The sequence below is a fragment of the Emericellopsis cladophorae genome (genome assembly GCF_022114955.1).
Source record: "Emericellopsis cladophorae strain MUM 19.33 chromosome Unknown NODE_5_length_938552_cov_118_678949, whole genome shotgun sequence".
Classification (NCBI taxonomy): domain Eukaryota; kingdom Fungi; phylum Ascomycota; class Sordariomycetes; order Hypocreales; family Bionectriaceae; genus Emericellopsis; species Emericellopsis cladophorae.
The window spans coordinates 152552-173151 of record NW_026250930.1 but is presented as its reverse complement, the minus strand read 5'-3'; the positions used below and the strand labels follow the sequence as shown (position 1 = coordinate 173151).

Here is a 20600-nt window from a genome sequence, read left to right as displayed (position 1 = left end):
GCAGCACTGTTATTACAACTGCACATGCCAGAAACCTCTGGAACCCCACCACTTCACTGCCATAATAAGAGTCATTCATGTCCCCGCTTCACCTTGGTATTCACTCACAAACCACATCGAATTGCGACAGCTACCACTAACATGTCCGACAAAGTCCACACTATCAACTCTGTCGGCGAGCTCGACGCCCTGCTCGCCAGTCACACCTACGTCGCCGTCGACTTCACCGCGACCTGGTGCGGACCCTGCAAGACCATCAGCCCCGTCTTTGCCAACCTGGCCAAGACGCACGCCGTCGACGCGCACTTTGCTCTCGCCAAGGTCGATGTCGACGCTGTCCAGGAGGCGGCGCAGCGGTACCGCATCAGCGCCATGCCGACGTTCATGTTCTTCAAGGAGGGGAAGCAGGTGGCTGTGAATGGACAGGCCATGATCAGGGGTGCGGACCCCAGGGCTCTGGGCGCGGCAGTGGAGAAAGTGAGCGCCCTGGCCGCGAAGAGGGCCGGGGAAGCTTGATGAAGAATCATGTCAAAGGGAGGAAAAAAAAAACACCACCATTTCGACGTTATTACGCCGCCCTGGGCCGCCGAGGGCTCTCTAGCTGATACCCTATTCCATTCCCATAGACCGTTTCACCCACCCCAACGCCGGCGCAGAGACCAATAAACCAAAAAACGAAAACAAAACCAAAACCAACTACTTGAGCATCAAATACTTTTCCTTAGGCGTCTCCGAAACACATCCACCCGAACAAGCTCACGGTGCTACCCAGAACCAGGAATGTCAGGATTCCTGCGCCAGCGCGGTCAGCGGTGGTGATCTTTGTGGTGGTGGACTCGTCACCACCAGCTGTTGGGTCGCCCTCGCTGGAGCCGCCGGTCGATTTCGACACCGTGCCATGGGTCTCCGTGATGAGCAGTGATGAGACCGCGCCAAGGGCGTTCATCTGCGGCCCAACGCCCATGATGCCATCAAACTGACCCGCCGCCCAACTGAAGCCGCACTGACGCCCATTGTCACCACCGGTGCAGACCTTGATGGATGCCTCTGCCGACGTCTTGAGCACAGGCAGGACCTTGTCGCGCAGAAAGGGGGCCACCGACGTCGAGGTGGCGTACCACCGGTGCAGATAGCCCTTGAAGGATTTCATGTCCGTGGTGCACGTCTTGGAGGTCTCGCACTGGGGCTCGTAGGCAATGCCGTTGGGGAAGAACGTAGCGAATCCGTGGTCGACCAGCTTGTTCACCCGCCCCTCCCACTTTGACGAGCCGTTTGTGTAATTGTACATGTACGCGGCGCCCAGGGTGAAGACGGCATTGTTGTAAGAGTACTCTTCCTCGTTGATCTTGGTGCAATTGTCCTCGACGTGCGCGCCATCGTACAGTGCGTCGTTGTTCTTGCCCATATACCCGACGCCCTCGACCCAGTCCCAGACCTTCTCCGCCCAGTCGGCATACGTGTCGTTGTGAGTATAGCGAGCGAGCCGGGCGGCAATGTTGAAGAAGCAGCCATTGGCGATGGAGTTCTTGTAGTTGTAGCCCACGTTGGAGAAGGGGACCTGCCAGCGCAGACCACCGCCGCAGGTATCCGTCTGCCAGCGCTCGGGACTCGCCATGTCGTTGAAGACACCCTGCGCCAGGGCGACCCATTGCGGCTTGTCGGCTGGCGGGTTGGTGAAGTTGTTCTCGGCCGCGGTTAAGGCCGTCATACCCCAGAAACCTTGATCGTCATTTCCCATGGACAGCGTGTAGTTGGGGTCCATAAAGTTCTTCTGCGGCCCGGACTGGAACTGGATGCCTTCCATGATCAAGTCGTTGTAAGCGTCGTCGCCGGTGAGGAACCAATAGTCGAGAAGCGTCCCCCACATCGCACCCGCCTCCCACCAGTAGTACGGACCTAGCCCCGAAGCAGGCGGTCCGGGCAGGATGCCCGGCGTCTGTCCCGTTTCGTTGCCATGATAGTATTGAAGGAGGTCCCAGGCGACGGAGGCCGCCGTCTTCTTGATGTCGTCGTCGCTCGCGATGGAGAATTGCTGGGCGGTAACAGCTGTCGCCAGAGCTAGAACTGATGATAGCTTCATGGCTGCGCTATGCGCCCGGATGATGGGTTGGCGAGATGCCTGGTTGGAGTATCGGGGGAGCCAATGTCCGACTGTGGTGTAGAAGCGAGTGATTTCTGGACGTGACACCAAGTGAAGACAGCACGCGCAATTGCTAAAATTCAATTGTTGCAAAAGGCAAAGATGCAGCAAGTGCGAGGTCAACACGAGACGGCGAACAGGAATGCTAAGCCGGTTCGACAGCCCTCGCACACAACGGGCCTGGACTAGTACATAGTAAGTAAGGTACGTATCGCCTTTGCGAGCGCATGCATCATGCCCCGGATAGTCGGCCGGCGCATTACGAGGGCGCCCTCGGGAATGCTGTGGTGCTGGTTTGGCTAGAGGCGCCACGGAACTCAGATGCCGAATGGTGCGTCACGCAAAGTTCGAATCAAGGGAGGCCGCCCCGCTTGGGGAAGCGATCGACCTGTCCATGCCACCGAACAGACTGCGCGCGGTCTTTGGGGCTTTCAATACTCAGAGTGCGATTCTTTTCTGGAGGAGAGAAACGTCTACGTCGAAAGCCACGCATGCTGCTTCGTGGAGAGGGAAACTAGACTAGGACCTGGTTGACGTCTGCTGCCAAGACCGGCTGTTGGCTGCCGATCGACAAGACGCCCGCGCTTGGCGAAACCCAGGCGTCCGGTTGGGCAGCGTGCAAGCAGCAAACTCCTGGGAATGATGGCATGCATTGAGCTCGACGACACGAGCGAGGCGCGCACATTTCGAGCTGCACTGCCTCTTGGCTAGAAATGAACGGATGCTGTCAACACCGCCCCGTACGGTGCGGGTAAAGTGTGGAGAGAAGCTTGGGATCGCCCACAAGACTCCCATTAAGAGCATCTGCTGTCGCAAGCATTGCGCGTATACGAAGTGAAGGGCCGCTTCGTTAGTCACGGTGGTTCCAGCCGCAGCACGAGAGCTTCTTGTCCAGATGCAGCGGGTGAACAATGTTCCGTGAAAGATGGGGGCACCTTCCGCCGCTCCAATCAGACACGGTCGCGAAATCAGGGGCCCAATGATCAAGGTGTCCTTTCAGTTTCAGGACAGCGCCCCGAGGCATTGCGGCCAAAGATCAATAGCCAGACGCTTTCCTGACTGGCTGAATCCTTTTCGACGTCCGACGCAACGCACGTCTTCCAGCAACAGTTCCATTGCCTCAGCGCGACGGGTGATGCGGTAAGGACAAGTCACAGCAGACACCGGGGGTTCCAAGTTGGAGTGCTGCCTCCAAAACCACCCCACCATCAAAAATGGACGGTTACAACGAGAAGCGTCTCGACGACGATGCGTTTGGCGCCAAGGGGAGCATCGTCAGCGCCTTTGACGCCTTCCGTAAGCGACTGCCCGGGCCAGCTTGAGGAGGGAAACCTGCTGACCACCAGCAGCCAAGAGCAAACCTCAGTATGTCACTCGCACATCCGACGGCGGGAAATGGACCGTCGCCATGATGGTCTTCTCCATCCTCTTCGTCTGGGCCGAGGCCTCGCGGTGGTGGAACGGCTATGAAAGCCACAACTTTGCGGTCGAAAAGGGCATTAGCCACCAGATGCAGGTCAACCTCGACATTGTCGTCAAGATGCAGTGCGCCGACCTTCATGTCAACGTGCAGGACGCGGCGGGCGATCTTATCCTCGCGGCCAACAAGCTGCAGAAAGACCGGACGAGGTGGGCCGAGTGGGTAGACGGCGAGGGCGTGCACAAGCTCGGCCGTGATGCGCACGGCAGGGTCAACACTGGCGCTGGGTGGAAGAACCTGGTGCACGACGACGGTTTTGGCGAGGAGCACGTTCACGACATTGTGCGCCTGGGCAAGAAGAAGGCCAAGTGGGCCAAGACGCCCCGTGTCAAGGGACGCGCGGACAGCTGCCGACTGTACGGCTCCCTGGACTTGAACAAGGTGCAGGGCGATTTCCACATCACGGCTCGTGGGCACGGCTATATGGACATGGGCGAACAGACGCATCTCGACCATAACAGCTTCAACTTCAGCCACATCATCTCGGAACTGAGCTACGGTCCATTCTACCCGTCCCTGGTGAACCCGCTCGACAGGACGGTCAACACGGCCGAGACCAACTTCCACAAGTTCCAGTACATGCTGAGTCTGGTGCCGACAGAGTACACGCACGGCAGCCACAAGATTACGACGAACCAGTACGCCGTAACGGAGCAGAGCAAGGCCGTCAGGGACCGTAGTGTGCCCGGCATCTTCTTCAAATACGACATTGAGCCCATCACGCTGGCCGTCAGGGAACACCGTGACAGCTTCTTGCGGTTCTTGATCAGAATCATCAACGTGGTCAGCGGTGTCCTGGTGGCTGGTCACTGGGGCTTCACCCTGAGCGACTGGGTGAAGGACGTCATTGGGAGGAAAAGACGCAGCGGGGGCGGTACCGGGTTCATTGGCACAAAGGATGGCTACGACGAGTAGCTTACTGCATTTCGAGAGCATTTGGAGGCGTAGGCGTTAATTATCCAAAATAATTTCAGTATACACATCCATTCGCTGTAACGCCAAACCCATGTCCACCCACCCACTCCTGTCCCTATGAAATGCGAGAACATCAAAGAAGCAAACGCTACTCGTCGTCTGCCGGGAGATCCGGCTTCTGCCCGTACACCACGAGCACATGCCAGTAGGCCTTGATCGTCGGATCCCGCATGTCCTTCCTCACTGCTGGCAAATAGGCAAGCACCTCCTCTTGGGTCCAGCCGTGCCCTCTCGTGAGCAGGGCCATGCTCAAGCCTTCCAGTGAGCGGTCAATGTTGAAATGCGTCCAGTTCCCAATGTTCTTGAGATACTTGCTGCTGGGCCAGTCTTTATTGGTCGGCCACTTGAAGCTCTTTTCCACGACGTTGATGAAGCCCCGGTCGCGCAGCCGCTGCCTGTGGTCCTTCGCATCGGCCAAGGACCGGCCGAATTTCCGGGAAGCCTGCAGGAGTAGTTGGGACCATTCATACAGAGTGTGCTCGGGGGTCAGTGACCCGTCGTCGCAGCCCAGGGGGAACACACTGTCGACCATCTCAACCCAGCCATTCGGGTTCAGGTGGCTCTTCTGGTTAGCCATGGCGCGGCCCGCACATGTCGAATCTACTCACTCCCAGCAATTCCTCGTGTAGGCAGTCCAGTCAGCGAAGGAGGCGTTCATCATGCGGCTGAAGATGTAGTCGAATGGCTCCGTCCACGTCCATTCTTGTTCCAAGTCGTCGATTTCGAAACGACAATTCGGAGGCACACTGGTGGTTAACGGGCGGAACAGCTATACTTGGGAACCCGGAGCTTACTAGGGAGGTTGGATGGGGGCAATGTCAACACCGTAGACTTCGGCGTTGGGGTATTCTTCGGCTGGCTTGGTGAGATACAGGGACAACAGTGGTTTGGACTTTTATCACACTTACCAAAATCTATTGCCCATATGCCGGTGCCGGTCCCTGCGTCAAGCACTCGCTTGGCCGTTGGCGCGCCCAGCGCAAAGCACAGGCGGTTGTAGAATGTCTGTAAGAAATGCTCGTGTTGAACGTCTGCGTCAATCAGTCGGTCAGAAATGTGCGGCGGCTGACTCGGAAACGTGGTGGACTCACCCAAGCGTTCACTCTCACCCTACAAGGGTTTAGTCAGATAGCAGTCGGGGGGTTAAGGCTGGCTACAAACACACCTCATCGCTGGGCAAGATGTATCCTGTTGTGCGTGTAAGTGGTTGTCTGAGACCACGAGGAGTGCCTTACTGCCTCGGTTGTACGCATGGTACAAACGTCCATTTTCCTCCTCCATCTCAAAAATACTGGAGCGCAGTGATGATGTCGAATTCGAATCATCGCTCTGTTCTATCCGTCAGTGGTCATGGACGCCACCTCAGGATACGGATGACACTCACCACCCCCAGAGCCGAGTCCGTATCTGAGCTGCCCAATGATGCCGCGACCTATGGGAATCAGCGACACGTACACAGGATGAGCTAATTGTGGTCGCACCGGCGGGCGTCCCCCTTCACCGGTGTCGATATCATCTTCCGGGGCCAGATCTCCCGAAGGCGCAAGAGGGGAGTGAGAAGGCGACTGCTCTAACCTGCTGACAGGCGTTTTCTCGCGACCCGCCATAGTGATCGGGAGGACATTGATGGACAGGCTGTCATAGGAAGTGCAACATTCACGCACGAGGTGCGTGTCGCCAGCAAGGATCTCGCACGTGTGGCCGAGGACCTGAGTGCTATCGACTGGAGGTTATCAGCTCCAGTCAGCCAGCCGCTGGCGCCGACTCGAGCTGCTCGATCTCCCCGCCCGGACCAGGTCGGCCCGTGCGTTCCCAACGGTAAGAGATTCGAGAATTGGACTCGACAGACGTGTCACTTGTTTGCTTTCATGTGATTGGCGAGTACCTGAGTATTGCCTTGCAGGAAACCAGGATAGTTGGTTACACAGGCCAACAGGTCGGACCATATCAATGTGCGAGCCCAACCAACACTCCATCCAGAACGGGTCACTGAACTCACGCCATCCCCGTCCGTTCGCCTGCTCTCATCTGCATTCGACATGCGCGGCGCCTGGATCACGTTGGCTTGCCTTCTAGGCGCCTATGTCGCCTTCTCGCGCTTTCGAGCCTGGCGGCGTCTAGCGCACATTCCCGGCCCCAAGATCGCCGGGTTCACTGATTTGTGGCTGATCTACAAGACATGGCGGGGTTCCTTGTTTGAGGACCTTGGTGAAGTCTGCAAGCGACACGGTAATTATTACACCTTCTCCTTCCCTCTCCCTGGTCGTTTCCCCCCACAATGCTGAGTTTGGAAAGGACCCCTGGCACGCATCGCGCCCAACCATGTCGTATGCGGCGATCCTCGCGAGGTGCGACGCCTCTGGGCCGTCCGCTCGCAGTTCGACCGTGCTCCATGGTACAAGGGCTTCCGCCTCGACCCGCCCAACGACTGCACGCTGTCCATGTGTGATGCCGACATACACACGGCTCTGCGCGCAAAGCTCGCCCCTGGCTACGGCGGTAAGGATATCGTCGGTCTGCACGAGCATATCGATGAGGGGATTGCACGCTTTGTCAAGCTTCTCGAGGACAAGTACCTCTCTACCCCAGACCAAGTGGTCAGCGTCGACTTTTCACGCAAGGTGCAGTACATGACCCTGGACATTATCTCCAAAATCGCCTTTGGTGAGGCGTTTGGATTCATGGACAATGATGCCGACTTTTTCCGCTACATCAAGACAACGGAGGACACCATACCGATGATGCAGATGTTCGCCCTCGTCCCATGGCTCGTGGATATCCTACAGGGACCCTTGGGCAAGAGCATGATGCCCACCGAGCGTGATGCTTTTGGCCTCGGTCCCATCATGGCGACTGCCAAGAGGGTCGTTGCCGAGCGTTTCGGCGAGAAGAAGGTGGACAAGCCCGACATGCTGGGGTCGTTTGTGAGGCATGGTCTGGACCAGAGGGAGGCGGAAGCCGAGTCCCTAGTCCAGATCATTGCGGGATCAGACACGACGGCCACGGCGCTGCGCACCATCATGACCCATGTCATGACCAACCTGGACGTCTATCGACGTCTGCAAGCCGAGATCGACCAAGGCATTGCGGAGGGCCGCATCTCGACGCCCATCACGGACGCCGAGGCCCGCAAGCTGCCGTATCTGCAGGGCTGCATCAAGGAGGGTTTCCGGATCTGGCCCCCCATCACTGGTGTGATGCCTCGCATTTCGGACGAGGACGCGACGGTCTGCGGCGTGCATATCCCTGCCGGCACCAACGTCGCGTGGTCTGCCCATGCTGCTCTGCGGGACAGGGAGGTATTCGGCGCTGACGCAGACTTTTACCGGCCTGATCGATGGGTGCGCGCCACGGAGGAGGAGTATCGCTTGATGGACAACTCCGTGGACCTTTGCTTTGGTTCGGGACGCTGGGGTTGCCTCGGGCGTCCCGTCGCTACGATTGAGCTCAACAAGATGGTGCCCGAGCTGCTGAGACGTTTTGACTTTGCTGCACTGAACACGGAGCGGCCTATTGTGAACAAGTTCCATGGCGTTCTCATCCAGCAAGATTTGGTCGTGCAGATCACGAAACGAGCTTGATGTGGGTTTGGAATACAAGCAGCGATGATTTGTTAGTGCACCTAGGCCTTGCGACAAGAAGCAAATAGCTCAAAGAATGATTTTTTACTTTCTTTCATGAAGACCTGGAGTGCCGGACAGCACCATGTGAATCTAAGATCAAGCCAACATCTGATTTCTAAAGAATCCTAACTTACATAGGTACATACTAAAGTTGTATGATCATGTGAACCCGATCAGTGGGCGCTGGACCCATCATGAATTCTCCTTAGCTCCGCCCTTCCCGCTGGACAGTCAGGCTACTGTGGACAGAGGCGTCGATATGGGCCCCATGACGACATCCCGACCGAGGACATGACTCTCACCAAGAACCTGCCACCAGAATTACGGAGGACCTACAATAGACTCCGGTTAGAATCGAATTGGAACGCGGGAGACGGAGTCTGCCGCGACTTTAGTCCCCTTTCATTAAGTAGCCTGTCGACGACGTTATGTAGAATTCATTGCTGATGAAAGCGCTATCACCTGCCCTAATGCCGTGACCAGTGATGCAACAGTCGGCTGCCTTACAGCCTGGTCACAAGGTGCTGTGCCGGTGCCCCAACGATTGGATGGAGATGGACATGTGCAAACTCGCATCAGCCACAAGTTGAGCTAGCTGCATATCACCTACGTGTGCGGACGTACGAAGGACGTGGATCTCGACCTACCGAAGAATACTTCCTGCAGGGTAGCTCTTACTGGGCTGCGTAACTGCATTTCTTGGGTAGTGGTGCCAAGTTTTGAGTATGACGACGCCTGACTGACGAAAGAGAGACTGGGCAGAAAGACACACAGATCAGATCATCCTTTCGCTCTCAGTCCATACCCAGCAGTATTCCGAACAAAGCGCACAATCCACGAGGCACCTCGAAAGGCGACCAGAGTCAGTCGACTTGACACTCGCTGCGACCCCCCTTCGCGGCTGACGGCATCGCACAAGGAAGGCCCCTCCATCTTCCCCTCCTCTGTCCACCCCAGCCTCCAGTCATCTTACTGCACATCATCCCTACCTTACGTATTGCGCATTTTTTGCATCATTCTGTTCACAGCGGTATCTTGAAGCGCTTGACATACCGCACAGGAGCGAACACCAGCAACTGTCCACTCGTGTCTACAACGACTTGCGATTTGTCCATTTTCATCCGCACCCAAGTTAGATTAGCGACACGGAGACTGGAGCTATGGGCGACGTCTACCGGGAGAGCCGGTACCGCGAGTACGATGATCGCTTATCTGACGACGAGCCATACAAATCCACGACAGTGCGTCGCTACAAGATCAAACCCAGTCGTGACGATCGTTATGAGCATCCAGATGTCGACGACGGACGCTCACGCTACTCGAGAGACACTCGTGGATGGGACGACAATCATGAATACGAACGAGAGCGTGAACGTCGCCCCGAGCGGCCCAGATCCGCGTTCGAGCCACACGTCGGAATGGCCTCCCAGTACGACGATCGCAGGAGTACCGTGCTCTATGACCGCGATGTGCTGGAGCGGGACTATGAGGCACAGAAAGAGGCTGATCGAGGCAAGATCACAGTGTACGAGGGCAAGGGAAGCGATTTTGACGACAGGCGAACAACCTTCACGCGACGCGACGATGGTGTGAGGGTCGAGCGACGAGTCGAGGACCGGTATGACGACCATGGATATGAGATCGACCATTACCGCAAGGAAACAGAGTACTACACCCGTCCATCACCACCGTCGTCGCCCGTCATTATCCGTGCCCCGCCGCGGGAGCCGCAGAAGATCTATGTCGAAGAGGCTCCTGCACCACCTCCTGTTGTCATCCCACGCCAGTCGAACCCTGGTGTCATGGTGGTTAGGGAGAAGGAGCGCGACCGAGAATTGGCGCGACGAGAGAGGCCCGAAGAAGACTATTACTATCGCCATACACGATACGAAGTCGGGCCACATGATCGGGACCGTGACCGTGATTGGGGCATGGCGAAATACGATCGTCATCGCCGTGACCATGATTACTCCGGTAGCGATGATGATTACTACGTACATCGGCGACGGGTGGTCCGGCGCGAACGCAGCGAAAGTCCGGAGAACCACAAGCGCACGCTGGCAGCCGGTGCCTTGGCTGGTGCTGGCATCACTGCGTTGATGAACAGCCGTCGCGATGAGTATGGCGACGTGCCCGACCACCGCGGGCGCAAGGTCATTGCGGGAAGCGCTCTGGGAGCACTGGGGACCGAAGCATTGCGTCGGGCTCACAGTGCGTACGAGGACCGCCACCGTGATCGCGACGATTCTCCAGATGACCACTCTCGGCTCAAAAAGGGCCTCGGCATAGCCGCCGTGGCCCTGGCCGCGGCTGGTGCTGCCAAGTACTATCAGTCTAACAAGGTGGACAAAGAGGAGGCTTCTCGAGGACGCAGTCGTGGCCGTCGTCGTTCAGCGGGCGGCCGGATGTATTCTCGGTCCCGCTCGAGCAGTTCCAGGAGCCGGGGTCGTAGTCTGTCCACAGCCGCGAAAGCTGCCCTCGGCACTGCGGCGACCGCTGGAATCGTCAAACACTTCCGTGACAAGTCGAAGAGCAGGTCGCGCAGCCGCAGCAAGTCCAAGATCCGACGCGCGGCCGAGATTGGTGGCGCTGCGGCAGCGGCTGGCGTGGCCACAAAGATGTGGAAGAACCACAAGGACAAGAAAGAGAGATCGCGCTCATCATCGCGGGCGTACAGCGACGACGACCGCGACTACGTGCGCGGACGGGGGCGGTCTGTTGACAGTCGTCTCAGCCGCAGCCGCAGCAGATCACAGGCTAGCAGATCCATTCGCCGTTCCGACACTGGGACTGATCCCCAACTAGGGCTTGTAGAATACGGAAACGACCCCCTTGGACCCGAGCGAGGCTACGAGAGCGAAGCAGAGGAGAGAAGGCGGAGGAGGCGGAGGCGTCGCCGCCGGTCCGTATCATCGGATGGGTCATCGGACAGACACAGAAGCAAGAGCCGACTGAGAGACATGGCATCAGCTGGAGCCGCTGCTTTCGGCATCAAAGAGTACAAGGACCGCAAGGACGCCGAGAAGAGAGAGCAAAGGGATAGACGATCTCGTGAGAGAAGGGAACGTGACTTGAATGAAAGAGATCGCTCGAGATCTGCCCCACCATCGAGGGATCACTCAAGGAGACGTGAGTAACTCTATGCAGTGTTCAAAACCATTACTGATGGGGTCAGGCCGAGCTCGTGACGACCCGGATGGCTTTTTTGACGACCGTCCTGTTCGGGGAGGGTCACCGCCCGTCACGTCAGGGGGAGCATACTACCCGCCCTACCCACAGACTCCTGGCGCGGCGGGTGGACCAGCGGGATATCCACCGTATCCAGCGGCAGAGCCGTCAACCTACATCCCCCAAGACTATACCGGCTATCCGCCCCCTCCCGCTCCGGGACCGCCCCCAGCAGGAGGCCCTCATCCTGCGGCGGGATTCATGCCGCCAGGTCCGCCAGCCCCGGGGCCACCACCCGGTCCTCCTGGGAGTAACTACCCCCCAGACCATGTGAGTGATGAGATCCAACGCTCACGAGACACTGCGGAGGGTGCGTGGCGGTCAGCCAGCTGAAAGCAGTGCTAACTTCTCGGCAGATGGTGTAAATGAACGTCGAGGGCGAGAGCGATCCAAGTCTGTGTCATTCATCCCGCTATCACCGCGAAGCTCCATGACGATGGAGAGACACAAGAAGGAGCATGAAGAGCACGAGCAAACTGCCGCCAAGGATGCCCTTCCCCTGGTCATTGATAATGCGGAGGACGAAAGCGACTCTTCAAAGTCAATAGAAGAACTACCCGATCGCTTCCACAGGGATGGGCAGCCCATCTCGACGCGGAGCCAGACCATCCCCCAGGCGCCACTGACGACACGGAGCGGCGAATTCGAGCGAAGACCGCAGCGGCCGGGGGACTGGGACGTTCGAGGGTCGTGGCAGGTTGGTGGCACTGACCCTGTGGTGGTGGAGCGGATGGTGCGGAGTTTCACGGATGCGTTGGATGGAAAGCGAGGCTGGATGGGCGTCTTGGGCGATGTCCTGGAGAGTGGGTTGCTGCCTGGGCCCGAGGGGGCTTTGGCATCGCTTTCGGGAGACGGAGGAGGACGCGATAATCGCGGACGACACAGGAAGAGATGATTAACGAATTGTAACGAGTCACGTTCTTGGGTTGTTGGGGGGGACTATTTACATAGGGAGTAGTATAATGTGTTTACGAATTACGAGATTTGACATTTGAGTAGGCGAACTGTGACTCGGATATTTTGCCGAGGTGTTATTAGTGCTGATGCTGAACCTTGTCAATGAATTGATTGTACGGATTCTCCACGAAACGAGTCAAAATGTAATAAGCTTTGTAGTAGTGAACCACACATAATTAGTCTAAGATGGATGGAATGCGGAGAGATAATACAACACGACTGGGTATCCTGACATATTCCCACTGAAAAACCTCTGTCCTACACTTCACCTTGCCTCGCTACTCTTGCGTCTGCCTCTCACTTCTTGAGCAGGTACTCCTTGTTGCCGATAGCCTTGTCCCACATGGTCTCGAGAATACCCCGGACGGGCCTCCTCTGGCCGGCGCCCGTGTTCATGTCGGCCTTGAGCTTATCGTAGACGGACGGCAGACCCTCGGCCTTGTACTTCTTGCGCATCTCGTCGTAAATGGTCTTGTCGTAGATGGTCCAGAACTCGTCCTCGGTGTAGTAGGTGCGAGCGTACAGCAGCTTGGCACCGAGGAGCTCGGCGCTGCGCAGCTCGAGCTTGCGGTTGAGCTCGTAGAAGGCGGCAGGATCCGAGGGTCCGCGACCGTAGACGCCGACAGCAAAGAGACGCTCGTCGGCGACCTCGGCGACGCGTGGGTGGAAGCGCGAGGTGAGACCTATCTCACGGGGCCGCATGCAAGGCGCGAGGAAGATCTGCAGCTCGGGAAGGGTGTCATTGACAAAGGCAATGAACTCGTTGACGTTCTTGGCGGGGATGCCAAAGTCCTGGACGACGTACTCGGCGGCGAGGCCGGACTTGTGGAGGGCGTGGTAGCAGGTGCGGCTGTCGAGGAAGGGGTCGGCGAGACGGCGGGTGAGGGCGTTCTGGGGGACGTGGAAGTGCGCAAAGGCGAGCTTGCCGCCCCAGAAGGCACCGTGGTCGTAGCGGAACATGTAGTCGGTGGTGGTCATGTAGATGGACTGGGGGGTCTCGTTGGTGGGCTTGTGCTTGTCGAGGAGATCCTCGATGGTATCGCTGAACCAGTGGACCTGCATCTTCTTGAGGGCCTGGTGGCCCTTGGGAACGTCGTCGACGAAGCGGCCGTACATGACGACGACGCGTCCCTTGCGGAAGTAGACGCCGTCGATGAAGTGGATGTCGGGGTTGGCGCAGGCCTCCTCGAACATGAGGTGGGCCTTGGCGACCTCGTCGACCTCGCGGATCTCGACGTGGACGTACTTTGTGGCGGGGATGAGCTCGATGGTGCAGAGGGTGACAATGCCAAAGGTGCCGAGGCTGCCGGCGGCGTGCTCGCGGAGGTCGGCATTGTGCTCGCGGTTGGCAATCTCGAGGCTGCCGTCGCCGAGGACGATTTCGATTTCGGGGACGGTGTTGCTGAAGAGGCCGTAGCGGTACATGCTGCTCTCGCCGGAGAAGCCGGAGAAGCCGCCGCCGACGGTGATGCCCTTGAACTCCATGACGATCTTGGGGATGACGCCCTCCTTGAGGCAGTGGGCGGCGAGCAGGTCCATGGGCACCTTGGGCTCGGCCTTGACGGTCATGGTCTCCTTGTCGACGGGGAAGATGCGGCCCATGTCACTGGTGTCGACAATCTCATCGCGCTTGAAGCTCAGCGGGCGCGTCGAGCTGGTAGAGCCATGGTAGACGCGGAACTGCTTCTTGTTGTCGTGAAAGTACTTGACCTGCTCTTGGATGCGCTTGACGGCGGCGTCGTGCTCCTCGAGGAGGCGTGCAGCGTGGTCCTGGGCCATTGCGACGGCGTGGCTGTGGTTACGAGGAATTGGAACAAATGACAGTGTCGACGACGGGTGGGCGAGAGTCCTAGGAGGATGGTAAGGGAGGGAGGGAAGGGCTGGCGCTGAGCTCGCGATGCGATGATCTCGCTTGGGAAACCGAAAAAGCGACAGGGGGGCACGTAAGCTTGCTGGAGCTCAACCGCGCCGCCAAGCGCTTGTGCACGGCAATTGATGCATAACTTTCACAAGGCGCAGCTTCGAGCCGTTGGGACGTCGTAATACGAGGGTCGAGCCGCCAAGGAGGAGTCGATTCTATCTCGGATCATGCTCGCATTGGCCAAACTACGTACGTAGTTGGTAATTACCGAGTACTCGTACGTACAAGCACAAGAGGTGAGACGGGAGTCAACATGAAGTGTGCGACGGCGTGAAGCATTGTGGACTTGTGCACTGTCGATCACCGACCGAGCTGGCTGTTTGGCGGAAGCCGGTCACGTGGTGCTCCAGCCTTGGGCCCTTGGGTTGGGAGCATCTGTGAAGATGAAGTGAACATTGCCTCCCACATTCCACATCAATTCCATTCACCGCGTCTGACAAGTTTGTTTTAGTTTCTACGTATAAATGGGCTTGCTATCCCGCGCTGGCCATTGAACCATGTCTACCCGGTGCAGAGTCCAGACACCCCGATGCTCCCAACGTCGAAAGCTTGTGCATAGCTCATTAGTACGGGACTACGGATGCAGCGGCAGCTGTTGCGTCATGTACGTCTTGCGAATGGCGCAGTAGCTGACGCAAAAACATCAAAGCGTAGACGCTCGGATCCCACTCGAAGCTTCTTAGGGTGTTTTCGAATCGTCTTGACCAATTCACCAGCTCTAGAATCCATGCCATCCATAATAACATCACAAGGCTGAAGAAGAAGCCTGAATCTACTATGTGCGGCCCGCGTCCGCCTGGGCCCTGCGCTGCCTGCAGGCGGCACCCACACCGTGGACAAGATACAACAATCGCGCTTTCAGTGAACGGGGGGGACGGGGAATGTATTCGGTCTACTACTACGGATAGGCACTCTCCTTCGGTAGAACTGCCTCTATCGACACGACGTAGCTCTAAGAGCTACAACGAACTGACTGCGCGTCTAGCTAAGAGGCGGGGGCGCGCGGACGTCCGTGCGCACGTGCGCACGTGGCTATGTAACATCTAATTGCCATGCCACTGCTAAGCGGTCGAGCTATGACATTAAGTCCCCTTGCGAGCCGTAGTAACAGGTCCCGGTTTCTGGGGAGAATGGCGGTGAAAGTTCTGGACGGCCTTGGGGGCGCTTGCTAGGCAATCAGCGGGTACCTCAGCCGGTTTATCATGTCGCGTCCATCGAACAGATACCTCAGGCGTGGGCCTTCTCTGCCCCTTCGTTCCCAACGGGAATCGATCACCTCTTCGACTCCGAACTCCTCCCCTCCATCCACCTCTACGTATACGGCTGGTGGCGGAGGATGCCTCTGTCCTGGCAGTGGGTCATCTGCAGCAGGACTCAACAGGTTCGTATGGAAGACCGGGTGTATCCTCATGGCGGCGGGCAGACGAGTCTATAGGAGTGCGGGGAGATTGCTGCTAGCATACAGAACGGTCCGTGGAACTTGGGGTCGATTGCACCCGCCGGCCTCGCGAAACAAGGCTAAGGTGAGGGCATCCTGAGTTCACATGAGATGAGTCTCAGATATGAAGACGAGTGCGCACCCTTTGCCTTTCCTACCGACTGTCACGGCCAAGGATACCAAAGCGTGGACTCAACATCAGACTTGGCATAAGGGAGCATCATACCTGTCTGAAGATCCACATTGCTGTCTACTTATTCCACTCCAGCTGCGGGGAGCCTTTCCTCATGTAACTTATCTGTATGGATTTCAGTTCCTAAATACCTGACCCAGATCCTTGTGGTGCGGCGACTACTATGGGGACAGGCATTTGCGCCTAGTCTTGCAATCAAGCAGGTCATTCACAATTAGCAGAGTGGGCAACAGAGAATATATATGTCAGCCGGGGAGCCGGCAATACGTACTCGTGCTCCCTTTAGTGGCTCCATGATCAGTTCAAAAGCAATATGTGAGATTCTGCCGAGTTGTTTGAATCACTCTTACATACCCTTTGAGTGACACATGTACTCGTCTGGTCGTCATAGATTCTTTGTGGTCTAACTACGAGTACGCATGCACCACTCGTGGACAGGTTGAAGGCCGAAATCCGTGCTAAATTGATAAGTCGGAAAAGTAGCCCTGATCCATGTTCGATTCTGGGCCCTACTTATTCTTACTTCGCAGCGCACCTTCCCTTGTCAGCAGTCCTAGGATTCCATTCCCTGCTCACTTAAGACTCGGCGTGCGGGGCAAAGCCGGTCGGTTGACTGTGGAGGATCAATAAAGAAGCTTTTAGGAAGGAGTGTATCAGTAGCATACCAGGTTGCCTAGTGCTTCATTGGACCGTCGCGGGGTCCCATGTTAAGTTCTATCTACACGTATGTCGGCAAACAGGACCTAGGCGACGTACTGAGAGGGGCTGCTTGAATGATTATGAACAAGAGTGAATACATGTATAAAAGAGCGTGCCGTCCCAACTCTCCTGAAGGCTCTGTTCTCGCTTGAAGTACAACAAGACTTCAACAGACTCAAGACAATTCACACCATCCACCCAACACACTTCCATCATCCGCAGTCAAGATGCGCTGTACGTTTGACCTCGACGTTCCATGAGCCCCCGGACCTCTACTGATACGCATTCTCATAGTCTCCGTGCTTGCTACCGTCTTCGGCCTCTTCGCCACCGTCATCGCCGCCCCGACGAGTCCCGCTGATGCTCTCGCCGAGCTGGACACTAGGCAGTCATGTGGTGGTATCTGCGGCATCGGACGCCCTCCCTGCGGCGGCGGCTGCGTCTGCAAGTACACCAGCAACCTCGGTGTTTCCGGTTCTTGCGGTAGGCGCTAAACAAGAACAAGTGCTATGGTTAGACATGAACCTGGCTAGGTCAATAGAGAGCTACTACTGGGCATCTTGAGTTTGTACCGATTTCTAGGACCAAGACAAATACTATCAACTCGCCCGTGCTGCTATGTCACTTTCAATGGTCTACTTTTTGAAGGTCTTGAGTTTTGCGGGGTAAAGTTTAAGCTTATCTAAATTAGCGGCCCGGTCGGTCCCTCCTGAAAAACCCGACCCACGTATTACGTTACGTCTCGGCCGAGAAAGGTATTTAAAGTTGAAAGACGTTTGCAGTAAACTCGTGTTCCTTCCTCGATATACTTTACTAGTCTTCCAATCTCGAGTACCGTCGAAGAACCGCTAGTGTATGTTGCCAGATTCTTTCTACAGCTTGTTCTCGTAGGACAAGCAACACGCTCGTATTGAGCGTACATTCGCTCCTATAATCAACAAGGAATAGACCGTTACTTGGTTCTGAAAACGAATTTATGCCTGCCTTGCCTGTCCACGGCACCCCCCGGCCACCATAGTACGCACTGGTGCTCTGGAATAAGTGCCGCTGGCCGGATTCCTCGTTACTAAACGAAAAGAGGTAGATTAAGGGCTCAAGGAAGACCCGGGCGAACCAAGCTTTGAGAGAATCCGGCTCAAAGCCCCTCCTAACATTTCCCGTATCGACCGATCCAGGACAAGAGTGGATAAAGGTGATACTAGGGCTGTCCGCCGCTAGCCTCTCTAAAGCCGCTGTGTTCATAGTTGCCGATAGGACCTGTGATTGCATAGCGCCGAAGCTCCCTGGCTTCTTTAGATCCAGATCATCCAAGTCGATGCTCGGTCTCTCTAGCAAACCACCACCAAGCACACTAATCACTCTCGCTGCTTTGGCCTGGCGTAGTAACGGAAGAAGCTGGAGAATGAACATCATGCGCGAATAGTACCGCAGGCTTAGCGTAACTTCGACGCCCTCGGCGGTCTCATCGCGTGGCACAAAGGGCACGTAGCCGGCAGTGAGAAACAATAAGTCCACATGCTTCTCCTTGGACTTGATAATATCGCAGACTCTTTTGACGTCTCCGAGAATTGATGCCTCGCCTTCTGTCCAGATGACTTCCGCCTTGAGGCTGATAGAGTGTAGTTCCTGGATGAAATTCTGCGCGCGCTCCTTGGAGCTCTTGCGCCCGATGAGATAGATGCGGACTCTCGTGCCTGTCGCAACCAGGGCACTGGCCGTCAGCTGGCCAATGCCGGATGTGGCACCGACAAATACAGCGATGCGAGGTGCTGTCGATTTGGAGTCATTGATGAGGGCGTTGGAAGCTTTTATAGCCTTGTAAGGTACCATCTCGGAGAATGCGACAAACTGCTGCCGTTGAAGTGCTTGTATCACAAGGACATGAAAAAAAGTAACAAGAAACGAGCCATTTATATGCTTTTCTTCCTACTTTACAGGTCCGGTCATTGCATTGGGGCACATTTGTATGTCCGAAGTCCGCCCCCGGAAACCAATACTCCGCAACGTTGCAAAGTGTACTAGACGATAGGCACAAGCCCCCCCCCTCCCCTTTTCATGATCCAATCACGAATAGCTCGGACGTGCGCGGACTGAGCCTCACTGAGCGCCAGCTGCTAAGCGCTAGATCCCAAATGTGCTCTGTCCGCGCATATTAGAGAACCTATTAATACATAGAAAGCTACGCTTCATCATAGTTAGTCTCCACCTAGCTTTTCAGATATCAAGATAATTGTCAAGGCCTAGATCACTTCTGTTGTACTCGACTGTGACCCGAATAAATGCTCGACGACTAGCACTTTAGTGTTTCTAATATAACTAACATAATTGTCAGAAACTGGATTCAATGAAGAGAGTGAGAAGGTGCACAATGTCGAGAGGGCGCAGCTAGATCGCTGCGAGTACGGGGTCCTTGGTGACTATATTAATCTCTTGATTTTCCTAGAAGCATTCCTCGCCTACGAAGGTTCTTCCCTCGGTGCGCCCCCTGTGCACGTGACCTAATCGGGGTTTCCCGAGCTATACCTAGCTATAGGGCTAGTGGCTTTAGCCACCCTTAATGCCTGCAATAACCTAGGTATATAATATATATCTAATAGAACGCTCCTCTCTATATATGCCGTCCTCGGCATCTACGTATACGTAGCTTATTCGTAGCGAATTGTTACGGTTCCACCAGTTGCTGGCGGCTGGGTACAAGACCCAGCCCGGTTCACCTAGGCACGTGACGCGTGCCCGCAAGGACGCATAGACCTCGCATAGTCTTCACAGGAAAAGGGGATAGTAAATTCCCTCTTCTTTCTCTTCTTCTACCTTATCGTTAGATAGACTTAATCTAAGCTACTAAGTTATTCTAATAAGGCTTAGCCTATAATATATCTAACGATCTATCTAAAGACGTAACGTATTCGTATAGCACGAGCTATAATATCCGACGAATAAATATTCGATTTCCCCCCGTAAGTAAATACATAGGTAGCTAAGTGTTATGGGCTAAGCCCTGTTGGAATAACTTGGTAGCTTAGATTAAGTCTATCTAACGATAAGGTAGGAAAAGAGAAAGAGGAGGGAATTTACGGTCCCCCTTTCCTATAAAGACCCTACGAGGTCTGTGTGTCCTCGTGGGCACGCGTTACGTGCCTGGGTGAACTAGGCCGGGTCTTATACCCAGCCGCTAGCAACTGGTAAAACCGTAATATTACCCCCCCACTATCTCTAGGCTAGCCTACGGTGGCCCGTCGGGATAGCTACGGGGTGCCTTACCGCTAGGAGTATATCCTGGGTTTTCGTATATAATAATTCATACTCCGGGTAGATCCGCGGTTTCTCGTAATACTCCGCGCGGTATAGCTATATCCTATATATATACCTATTAGCCTCGCGAAATAAGGCTAAGGTAAAGGTAATATAAGCTAACCTTAGATAAATCTAAGGGCGGCTATAATAATATCAGCCGTGGCCTCAGTGTGTTTTGCAAAATTCTCTATTTGGACGGCGAGTTGCCGAACACAAAGCTGTGCTTCGCCGGCCGCTGAAAGTGTTCGACTGTCTGAAAGTCACTGTGCCAATGGCACCCGTATTGACGGGCTACGACCCACTCATAAAGACCTGGCAGTACCTATAGCGCTCGTCCAAAACCGGCTACTGTGGCAGCGCCAGCGCGGCTTCTTTTCGATCATCAACGTAGATTCATGTACCTACAGATCCGGATCCCGTCTTCACAAACAGACAGAGTGCACGAATAGGAAGCTGCATTCGCTCACAGCTGTAACGGCCCCACTGTAACATCTACTTCGCTTTGCTGTGTTCTTGCCGGCGCCTGTCCAGACAACCCAGGGGCTGTACTCATCTCTAGTTGCCCTCCGCGTTGATCTAACTCACTCACTTTCCCAGCTTCCTTAGGCTGCCATCAGCTTGTCGCGTAGCTCACAGGTCACGGCAGCCAACA

General features: G+C 55.9%; 8 protein-coding genes across 8 annotated transcripts; 4 read left to right on the top strand and 4 right to left on the bottom strand.

The window, feature by feature from the left end:
• Positions 1-141: 141 nt before the first annotated feature.
• On the top strand, positions 142-516 carry J7T54_004592 (Thioredoxin-like protein; the record flags this gene model as incomplete). Its single annotated transcript, XM_051503261.1, has 1 exon — positions 142-516. The coding sequence occupies one exon, from the start codon at positions 142-144 to the stop codon at positions 514-516; it is 375 nt and encodes a 124-aa protein (XP_051364902.1).
• A 205-nt stretch (positions 517-721) lies between these two features.
• On the bottom strand, positions 722-2080 carry J7T54_004591 (Mannan endo-1; the record flags this gene model as incomplete). Its single annotated transcript, XM_051503260.1, has 1 exon — positions 722-2080. One exon carries the CDS (start codon positions 2078-2080, stop codon positions 722-724), a length of 1359 nt encoding a protein of 452 aa, XP_051364901.1.
• A 1274-nt stretch (positions 2081-3354) lies between these two features.
• Positions 3355-4535, top strand: J7T54_004590 (ER-derived vesicles protein-like protein; the record flags this gene model as incomplete). The annotated part of the gene is made up of 2 exons (XM_051503259.1): positions 3355-3436; positions 3490-4535. 2 exons carry the CDS (start codon positions 3355-3357, stop codon positions 4533-4535), a joined length of 1128 nt encoding a protein of 375 aa, XP_051364900.1.
• Positions 4536-4683: 148 nt separating this feature from the next.
• J7T54_004589 (uncharacterized protein) lies at positions 4684-6541 on the bottom strand (the record flags this gene model as incomplete). The annotated part of the gene is made up of 7 exons (XM_051503258.1): positions 4684-5195; positions 5504-5626; positions 5687-5705; positions 5761-5783; positions 5858-5929; positions 5980-6318; positions 6520-6541. The coding sequence occupies 7 exons, from the start codon at positions 6539-6541 to the stop codon at positions 4684-4686; spliced, it is 1110 nt and encodes a 369-aa protein (XP_051364899.1).
• A 93-nt stretch (positions 6542-6634) lies between these two features.
• On the top strand, positions 6635-8176 carry J7T54_004588 (uncharacterized protein; the record flags this gene model as incomplete). The annotated part of the gene is made up of 2 exons (XM_051503257.1): positions 6635-6824; positions 6891-8176. 2 exons carry the CDS (start codon positions 6635-6637, stop codon positions 8174-8176), a joined length of 1476 nt encoding a protein of 491 aa, XP_051364898.1.
• A 1202-nt stretch (positions 8177-9378) lies between these two features.
• On the top strand, positions 9379-12341 carry J7T54_004587 (uncharacterized protein; the record flags this gene model as incomplete). The annotated part of the gene is made up of 4 exons (XM_051503256.1): positions 9379-11269; positions 11331-11347; positions 11394-11716; positions 11873-12341. 4 exons carry the CDS (start codon positions 9379-9381, stop codon positions 12339-12341), a joined length of 2700 nt encoding a protein of 899 aa, XP_051364897.1.
• A 359-nt stretch (positions 12342-12700) lies between these two features.
• J7T54_004586 (Diminuto-like protein) lies at positions 12701-14182 on the bottom strand (the record flags this gene model as incomplete). Its single annotated transcript, XM_051503255.1, has 1 exon — positions 12701-14182. The coding sequence occupies one exon, from the start codon at positions 14180-14182 to the stop codon at positions 12701-12703; it is 1482 nt and encodes a 493-aa protein (XP_051364896.1).
• Positions 14183-16926: 2744 nt separating this feature from the next.
• On the bottom strand, positions 16927-18484 carry J7T54_004585 (short chain dehydrogenase/reductase family protein; the record flags this gene model as incomplete). The annotated part of the gene is made up of 2 exons (XM_051503254.1): positions 16927-17035; positions 17769-18484. 2 exons carry the CDS (start codon positions 18482-18484, stop codon positions 16927-16929), a joined length of 825 nt encoding a protein of 274 aa, XP_051364895.1.
• Between the last annotated feature and the right edge of the window lie 2116 nt (positions 18485-20600).